Source organism: Sinocyclocheilus anshuiensis, unplaced genomic scaffold (genome assembly GCF_001515605.1).
Source record: "Sinocyclocheilus anshuiensis isolate Anshui unplaced genomic scaffold, SAMN03320099.WGS_v1.1 scaffold111, whole genome shotgun sequence".
In the NCBI taxonomy this organism is placed as follows: Eukaryota; Metazoa; Chordata; class Actinopteri; order Cypriniformes; family Cyprinidae; genus Sinocyclocheilus; species Sinocyclocheilus anshuiensis.
The window spans coordinates 874785-884162 of NW_015552549.1; the positions used below are offsets into that span (position 1 = coordinate 874785).

The window sequence follows — 9378 nt, forward strand, 5'->3', positions numbered from 1 at the left end:
TTTTACTTGAAAAAAAAATAGTATTTTATATATAATGCAATATTAAACCATTTACAACCATTTCCATTGTATATGATACAATATCTTACAGTTAATCAATTAACTATTTTTAATTTAGCATTTGTAGTACTTTTTGTGAAAATTGCACACATTTTTTAAATTTTTTTACAGTGAATAACCTGCAATATTCTGGATCTGTTGCAGGTTTTTACCCGAAGCTAGTGCTGCACTTCTCTTTACGTAGAAATGTGCTGTTCTTCATTCTGGAGACATATGTGCCCTCAACACTGCTGGTGGTTCTGTCATGGGTGTCTTTTTGGATCAGTCAGTCCTCCGTTCCAGCTCGTACCTGCATCGGTCAGTGATTCCAAGAGCTTATTACTCTAAAAATCATATGCTACAAAAGATTTCTGGATTATAGAAAAACTAATTATTCTCTATCAAATCCATTTATTTGACAGGGGTGACCACCGTTCTTACCATGACCACACTAATGATGGGTGCCAGGACCTCGCTTCCCAATGCCAACTGCTTCATTAAGGCTATCGACGTCTATCTCGGCATCTGTTTCACCTTCATCTTTGGTGCTCTGCTGGAATATGCCTGCGCTCATTTCTGCACCATGCAGCACCAAACCATTGTAGATGTGCAAAGGGTGAGAAACCTCTGGATAGAGGCTAAAATGACACATTTTTACAACCTGTTGTATTTTTAAATTTTTACATGAAATTTTCACAGGAACTGCTCAAAGAATTTGAGGAGTCAAATGGTATGACTCACTTGGCAAATTCAACGTCACCCAAAAAGATGCAGACTGAAGAATCCACTCAGCAGGAGACGCCCGAACAATCTGTGACATGCGAAGGGAATGAGGCCACAGACAAGAAGAAAGAGAAGGGGTGCGGTTTGTCCTCCGTAAAGCAAATGTCTCGCCGAGCAGCATCCATGATGAGTGTCGAGAATCCTAACAACATCGACAGACATGCACGTGTATTTTTCCCCATGGTATTTCTCCTTGTCAATATTTTCTACTGGCTCTACTACCTTTTATTCTAATGGATGAACCACTCTTAATGAACAAAGTATTGCACAAATGACTGTAAAAGTGAAAAGACTGTTGACTCCCTATCAATTACAGTTAAATAGTGGCCTATAACAAGGACCTGGACTTGATTCATTGTTGCACTGAAGAAAGTAGGCCTATTTCTACACAACAATGAAAATGAAGATCACATGGACACACAAAAATCACCATACAGACTCATCTGTAGCAGGAGACAAAAAAGGAGCTGTTCTACGCGTCCACTCTTTGATTTAGCCTATTTAAGGGTTCAAAGCTTTACTTCTTTTTTCTTCTTGCTTTGTTTTGCTAGGTAAACATAATGTTCTGTAAGGCTGCTGTAAACTCCGTAAGCACTGACCATAATAAATGGCACTAAGTAAAACCAATAATGGTCAGTGTATGCATGTCATTATGTACAGTGCGGTCCGCAAGTCTGATTCAGGTGTAATTCAAACCCGTAAATACATTTTAAAATAAAATAAAAAAATGCAAAAACAAATAAACTTTGAGAAATGTTTAAGATTATGCAATATTTCTAGGTGCCTAATAAATTAATCCAATAAGATATTTTGGTAGACTAGTAGTCATTGTTGCATTATCAATCCAATTATGTTGATATAGAATGCAATGTAACAACTGACTACTTAATCACCCACTCATTTATTCATCCATTTACCTTCTAATCTATCCAACCATAGATCCATCCACCCATTTTAAGTGATTTATTTGGAGAATTTACCGTCTTCTTCGGGTTTACTGTCAGACTGAACGCTCAAGACAGCTCTAATGAAAACACTTAATTAAATTAATTACATAAATCAATGAATTCATTAAATAATGAATTTATTGCATTGTGTTAAGGGTTTGATTATACTTAAAACACACAACAAGCACTAATATTTAATAGTATTTAAGTGTTTATTATTTATTTAAAAAAAATTGTATTTCTAAAAAAAACATTTCCGTTTGTTTTGTAAGTTTGGTCTGAGTTCTTGATGCTTTTACAACGTTTTCACGCCAGCATGTGCGGTTTCAAGTGCTTCGAAACATCGAATCATTTTTCGAAGCAATTGGTTCAATTGATTCAATGCTTCGAACAGCTTCGTTTCTCCCATCACTAGCTTTACTCACTCTGGCCATAAGCTGGCACTGTCGCTGTAACTCAATGAACGAAGAGCATCGCCTGGTCAACGAGGAAAACCCATCAGCCAATCAGGAAGCAGGTTGCTTTTTAAAACTCAGCCGGGAAACGCGGAACCAAAACAAACGGCATTTTGCTTGTGTAGAAAAGGAAAGATTAAACACAGAGAAACGGTAAGTTTTAACTAAAAAACAAAACTAAGTTTAAGTTAAACTGTATGTAGTGATTAAAGTCACGTAATATTCTGCGGGTCACTTTTTTTATTTAACGTAAAAATGGCAAACGGACTTGACCAAACTGAACGAATTGCTTCGTTACAAATCATGAATGACATTATTTGAACGAAACAAGTTGCATTTCATTGTCTTGCTTTTCACCCTATGAGATACAAAAGATACAAAAATGGACACCGTGATTTACCTGGATCAGGAGAACGGCAGACTGACCACTCCAGCCATCAAATCTCGCCAGAACAGACTGCACTCTGCTCCAGGTCAGTGCCAATATAGGCTTTGTCTCATAACCAAAAAGGGACTACTCACCAAGTCCCTAATTTACGTCTGTCACATTTTCAGATCAGTGCTTGAGAACACCTCTGGCAGCAGGAAAGGCACGTCCTGGAGCTCCTCTGCAATCGGGCCGAAAAGCTTTGGGAGTCATAAATAAGGTTGTTGCCACCCAAGCAGCATCTCATAAAGCAGAGGAGAAGACGAAACCTGCTGAAGCCAAGGTTTGTTCTTGATATGCAGAGAAAACCGTATGAAAGTTGTTTGTAGGTTAAGTCTATTTGATTCCATCAGTGTAAGGTTTCTGCTCAGCCAGCTAGTGAGGAGTTGCCAGAGATCGAGAAGTGTTACCCATACAATCCAAACGGTAAGACCGACCTGCTGTATTATGGCTTTTAAGCTAAACTTTTGACTTCAGCTCTTGACAATTCTGTCCATGTTAAATTTGTAGAGTTTGAGACCTGCGGTGTTCCAGATGAAGTCTACCTCAGTTGTTTCTCTCTGACTGGTCTGGGAAAACAGATGTGGCCGAATGCTTTACCTGTGGAAGAGCTTATTATGGACCCATGTTTGCCACTCTCACCTTTAAAGATGCCCAGAGGTAATGGATATTTAGAAATGTAGCTTAAAGTTGTCTATGCAAAAAGTCTTTATGCCCAGTTAAACTTGTTTAATAAGTCTTTCCTCTCCTGCAGCGGTGGAATGCGTTGATGAAATGGAGGCATTCCTTCAGACTATAAGTGAGCTGACTGTTGACTTGCCCCCTGAGTGTGAACTCTAAATTTTCATGTGGATTGTGAACTTTGTATTTTTAAAATGGTTTGCTTTTTAACTTATTAAACGTTTTATGAAACTTGTGTTCATCTGACACTAAGACTAGGTTTTTTTTTCTTTCTTGAGGGGTCAGTTCCTCACCAGCATTAAGATATCACTGAAGGTGTTGTACTTTAAACATTTAACTGACAATCTACTAATCGTCTTTCTGTAAATCCAGTATATAAGGAAATATCAGGTTCTGTGGCCTGAAGTCTTGCAAAATCTAGTTCGCTAGTTGTCTTCATGGTCAGTTTAATTTTTTCCTGTCCATCCAGCGATACTATGGTTCAGAGGACTTTGCCACAACATGGGCTAATTAGTTCGCTTGTTGTCACCTTTACTGTCCATTTAAATGTATTTATTTATTTTTTTTTCACTTTCTTCCTGTCCATCTGGAGAGATTTTGCGTCACTTCTGGCCGTAGCTGTATCCCTTCTAGCCACAACCATAATTCCCATGTAAGTCTATAACAAAGAAACAAAAATACACTTTTTATTTATTTTTTTTTCCCTTTATTAAAAGAATATTCCCATCTCCATGTCTAAAGACATTTAAAGTGCAAATGTTACTCACATTAAAAGGTGAAAAAACAAAAGGTTATAAACGGAAGTATCTGTAAAATACATTGAGGCTAGATTAAAAAAGTAATGTTAAAATCATTTACAATCATTGTATGTACACCGTTATTAGCACCACTTGGTTAAGAGCAGGAGTTACCCCAGAAGTACTGTGCAAGCAATGGAGTGTAAAAACACACTTTGTACAAATCAGTCACCAATCATGCCTCTTAACATACTATTTTAAAGTGGATTGTCTCACATGCATTCCCATCTTTCTTTACAACCTACCCACAACTCTTTTGTGCACTTTCAAAGGACAAACTATTATTTCCTCATACCATCTCAATCCTTCAATATTTTGTACTTGTAACATGGAACTTCACAAGACTTGAAGAGGACATCATTTGACTGCAAAGTATTATAATAGAGCGGCTGCTTTGTCATTCTAACCCCATTATAAAGTTACAAAAGTGGCAGTCGTCATAGTCAATATATATGCATATACAGCAGTCTGTGTTAGAGAAAGGTGGTTGAAAAGTCCTCATGTTAACCTTGACATTCCTGATCAGCAGTTTAAGTCCCCTTCTTAGATTCCCATTCCTGGTTAAAAATAAAGCATTAAGGTTTAAGTTACACACATACAGGCAATTCTGCAATATATAAGACTTAATAGCAGGACCCCAAACTAATTGATGAAACTCATTAGAGACTGACTCATTAGAAATAGATTGAATGTTTTAATGTGATCTCTATTGATGCAACAAACTGTTCCGTTTGCATTATCGGTCTTTTGATGCATTGCACTGGATAATGTTGTGAACACTGATGTGTTTACCTTGGCTTTCTGCATAACGTTTCCCTTCGTGGATGCATAGATGGAGGGGGTCCGCTTACGCATTTCAGAGGTGCAGTTGACCGGAAGAAATGACTCAATATACTGAGTCTCCATCCTTTGAGTCTGTAAGGTAAACAAGTACCATATTTAACAATTTCGATCAAACTGTTAATTCTAATATTTGCTTTATAGGTCCAGTCAGTACCTTGTTTGTAGTTTTAGACTCTGTAGGTGCCCCCAGTTCTCCACCAGCCAAAGATTTCTTCACGTTCTCCTTCACCTGCGTGAGCTTGAGCTCTAGGTCCACACGCTCTCCCTCTTTCACCCGACAGCTGTCCTCTAACTGGGCTACACGCTCCTCTAAAGCCAACTTCTGCTTATCTGCACAACATGTATATAGTTCAGTTTACATATGCATTTTTGGCAGATCCATTATGATCATATAAAAGCAAAGAAACGTCAACATCATTATCATTATTACTAAAATGTTAAACAAAATATGAAATATTACGATTACTCAAATAATATTACAATATACTATTACAATAATATTATTTCAAATAATTATAATTATTATTACAACTAAAATATTAAACACAGTAAGAAACATTACTATTGTATTAATGCTATTTCAATGTAAAATTAAAAATGTAGTATTCATGAAAAAGAATATAATAATTTTACAGTACAACTGTAAAATTACAATTCTAATATTTATAGCAGTCTTCATTTCTTCAGACTATATTGCGATTTAAAAGTTCTGTGTTATGATAATATGGCTGTTACCCTCTCAAGAGAAGAATTTATGAACACTATGTATCATCTAAACATGGATATAAAAGAGAAACGAGGACATACATATACGTGATTGAATTAAATGTTGCAATATGCTAAAAGAAATAAGCAATAAAAAGCAATTTTTGCTAGTAAAAGTGGGGGAAAGTCACTTGTTTAACTATTTTTAAAGAGTCCTTGAGTATCTCATTAAATAGACAGGAAAGCTTGCTTTCTCACCCGGTGCACCCTTCATCTTCTCTTTGGCCTCTCGTTTCTTTTTCCTCAGTGAGACTAGGGCACTTCTGATACTATCTATTTCTTTTTCCAGGTCTTCTTTTTCTTTCAAGTATTGGCGTGCGTCCTCCTGTGCCCGCGTTTTCCCATACCTCCCGTACTGATTTGCGTCTGAAATGTCAAGTAAAGGTCAAAGATCAGACCCTAGAAGTCTGTGGGAAGGTGGCAATGCTTTTAGCACTTACCTGGTGAGAGAATGAGTGTGAAAATACAGAAAGCTGTAGATCAAACCAAACTGTCTTGTTAAGCTCAGGTTAAATCATTCTGACTGCTTCTGATGTGACAAGAACTCTGCAGCCATTTTCAAAATGGCCAAAATAGGGTTGAGCAGTCAGCAGGCTGCTAATAAAAACTTAAAACCATCATACTCTATACGTTAAAGACAATGCTGAATCCAACAGCTGTGTTTGTTATAAGCACAACTAGCACAGTGCAGAGTGTGATGGGACTCACTGGAGCCGTGGCGTTTTAGAGTGATTTGTGGACTGGGCTTTCCTGTGTCACTGCTGGAGAAAGAAGAACGACGTTTTGTTTGTGCTCCTCCCATCAGCCTCTCATTTTCCTGCTGAAGAGAAAAGGTGTACCATATTTAAACTACTGTACTGTACACTGCTTCATACCGTTCCAATGCCATTTGTATCCCTCATACTCAAATAATTAACATAGTATATTAATATAGTTGATGCCAATTGTGTTTTTATAAACACATCAACAAATATCCACAAATTTATTTATTCATTTATTTTTTTAATATAAAATAAAGTGAAATATAATGTAGAATTTTGTCTATTTACTACAGTGGTTCTCTAAAAGGGTGCCAAGACCCATTGCGGGGCCTCAGCAAACTTCCAAGAAGGCTGAAGATGACTTAAAATTATTCAAAATATTTATTAATACAACATTACAACATTAATATTATTTAAAAAAAAAAAAAATCACTCAATGACTATTGTTTCTGTTTTTTCATCAAAAAAAGATACAGCTTTGTCAATTATAAACAAGCAGTTTTGTCATAATTATAGCAGTGTTGGGGGGAGGGGGGCTTCCAGTCTAAAATGTTATATATAATATATTATTATTATGATATATTTACTATATATTTTCAAATTTTAGTTAACAGTTTGTTATTTAAAAATACTTTATATTGTTATTAAAAATACTATTTTTTTCTCCAATTTATTGTTTTGGCTGGAGATGGCACAATGCAATAAATATGAACATTTAAACTGATTTACCCTTATGTTACATAAACAACTGAGGGGAAAAAAAAAACAGTTTAAAAATCAAACAGTTCTTTTTTTTATTATTGTGTAGCCTGATCACATGATTTGAGGCACGCACAGATGGAGAACTGAAGCTTCTGTATGGGTGTCTGGGGGATCAGCACAGGTTTAACAAGCCACTCAAAGGCCAGAGGCCATGAGGACTGAACCTGCTCTAACCCCCGATTACTGCATACAGAGTCATCACACACTTCTCATCTTTCATTAAAGTCCAGTCACGCCACATGCACACAGAGGCACAAGGATATCTGACCTCTTCTAAAGCAAGTTTGTGTTTGAATGAGGTTAACAGAATTGCCATGGTCACAGAGAAGACTTTTCTCTATTTAAAAAAAAAAAAGGTTAAATAAATTAAATAATGATTTCACTATGATGCATGTACATAAATGTTGTGTATTTCTTTCTATATGCTTTGAATGTAAGTCTGTGCACATAAAATTAAGTGCTTTTTTTGTGAAGAGTTTTCTTTTGGAGGGAGGGTTGTAAAGCATATGGCTTGTAAAAAGTGTTCTCTTAGAAAAAGGCTGGAAACCACTGTTAGAGAGGAAGCACATGACCAAATGTTTGTTCATCTGCGAACACAAACCTCTATGGCTTCGAAAGGGACCTCATCATACGTTCTTGAATCTGTGGAGGTTGCCCATCTAAATAAACAGGAAAAGAAACAAGAACAGTTAAGGTAGTGAAAATCAACAAGATGACCCAATCTAAAACTCCAGCCCTCATCTCCTTCACCCTCAACTCACAGGAAAGAGTGACGGGCAGCTGTACGGATGTTGGCAATAGTTTCCACATCTACATAGTCATAATGTAGGGACTCGGGGTCAGCAGAGGAACCGGTTTCTGCCAACAAGACTCCCAGCCAGCGGCCCATGTCCTCCGAACAACTCGCCTAACACAACAAACACACACAGGAACAAACATGAGCTACAAGCACAGAGCTAGAGACAAAATATATCACACACAGACATAAATTAAGATTCGTTCAGAATTTATTTATCACACATGATAAATGAGTATTAAAGAATTACAAAACATTTTTAAAAATAATTTTTGAGCTTTTGTCGTTGTGTTGATAGTATAGTTGGAATGCACGATACATCACTACCAGTTGTTACTGTTAACAAAATTATTAAAAACTTAAAAGTAGAATATAAATAATAGATCGAAAAAACTCAACTAAAACTTAAACGTTGCATTGGCAACTAATTACAATAAAATAACAAATGAAAATAAATTGAACCTAAATAAAAATATAAAAAAATGTATAAAGTAAGCTAAAATTAAAATGAAAACTAAAAAATATTAAAACAAAAGCTAATTCAAATAATAAAAAAAAATGATAATAGTGCATAAATAATACTAAAATGACACTTGTCGGAGCCATATTGGTTATTTGCCAATATTGCAGATTTTTACATTTATCAGTGTCAGTCAATATTGGATATTATTTGCTGTAATATTCAGAATGAATATACATTTTTCATAATCTACATTATAATGATATGATGCCTATAGTCACCTGCAGCATTTAAGTTTTCTTTGTTTATTTTTATTTATTTATACAAAACAGTAAGTCATTTTAATATCTGCAATAAAACATTGTTGGCTTGCCTTTATCAGCCAGAATTTTCATATTGGTGCATCCTTATACAGTAGTATAGATTGAAAGATGACAAAAAAAATTATAAGGAGGTAGATCAGAACAAAGATCCAAACCCACACAAAAACCAAAACTAAATTTGCTTGTAGCATGTGTGCTAACTGCTCGAATACAGCTCTACGAAGCATTGCCGTGAAAACGTCACACAAAACATTCAGTACCTCTAAAGCTGCCAGCTCTGCACCTCCTTTCAGTATCCTTAGAGCGAAGGGGTGCTTGGGCCCGAGGCCTGGGACAATCTCGCATCCCTTCAGAGCCACAGTGGTGTGGGGGACCCGCTGTTCTCCTTTCTCATGGTAAAGGTAAAGAGATCCGGCCTGCACACGACACCAGTGTTCCTTGCAGCACTGATTCAACAGCACTCCTACATAACCTGACACACACATATACACACACACACACACACACACACACACACACACACACACACACACACACAC

The 9378-nt window shown here is 36.4% G+C and overlaps 3 protein-coding genes across 8 annotated transcripts in view; 2 read left to right on the plus strand and 1 right to left on the minus strand.

Annotated features, from left to right (window-relative positions):
• The window catches only part of LOC107664365 (gamma-aminobutyric acid receptor subunit pi-like), an 8424-nt gene extending 6904 nt beyond the window's left edge, over positions 1–1520 (plus strand). For both annotated transcript variants that reach the window (XM_016454914.1, XM_016454912.1), the window contains 3 exons: positions 205–357; positions 462–655; positions 739–1520. In XM_016454914.1, the coding sequence (XP_016310400.1) occupies positions 205–357; positions 462–655; positions 739–1056 (665 nt within the window). In that variant the 3' untranslated portion in view covers positions 1057–1520. The remainder of the gene's footprint in view (positions 1–204; positions 358–461; positions 656–738) is intronic.
• Positions 1521–2232: 712 nt separating this feature from the next.
• LOC107664366 (securin-like) lies at positions 2233–3517 on the plus strand. Of its 2 annotated transcripts, none has more exons than XM_016454916.1 (6): positions 2233–2377; positions 2590–2697; positions 2780–2934; positions 3005–3077; positions 3162–3311; positions 3406–3517. In XM_016454916.1, the coding sequence occupies exons 2-6, from the start codon at positions 2607–2609 to the stop codon at positions 3489–3491; spliced, it is 555 nt and encodes a 184-aa protein (XP_016310402.1). In that variant the 5' UTR covers positions 2233–2377; positions 2590–2606; the 3' UTR covers positions 3492–3517. The 2 variants fall into 2 exon arrangements, with proteins under 2 accessions (XP_016310402.1, XP_016310401.1); XM_016454915.1 differs by having other exon boundaries at positions 2235–2377; positions 2599–2697; positions 3406–3516.
• A 185-nt stretch (positions 3518–3702) lies between these two features.
• The window catches only part of afap1l1a (actin filament associated protein 1-like 1a), a 29676-nt gene continuing 24000 nt past the window's right edge, over positions 3703–9378 (minus strand). For 2 of the 4 annotated variants that reach the window (XM_016454875.1, XM_016454873.1), the window contains exons 12-20: positions 9100–9311; positions 8022–8167; positions 7862–7919; positions 6446–6557; positions 6178–6210; positions 5936–6103; positions 5127–5302; positions 4922–5044; positions 3703–4686 (exon numbers count right to left, since the gene is read on the minus strand). In XM_016454875.1, the coding sequence (XP_016310361.1) occupies positions 4660–4686; positions 4922–5044; positions 5127–5302; positions 5936–6103; positions 6178–6210; positions 6446–6557; positions 7862–7919; positions 8022–8167; positions 9100–9311 (1055 nt within the window). In that variant the 3' untranslated portion in view covers positions 3703–4659. The remainder of the gene's footprint in view (positions 4687–4921; positions 5045–5126; positions 5303–5935; positions 6104–6177; positions 6211–6445; positions 6558–7861; positions 7920–8021; positions 8168–9099; positions 9312–9378) is intronic. The other 2 variants (XM_016454874.1, XM_016454876.1) reach the window with 2 other exon arrangements.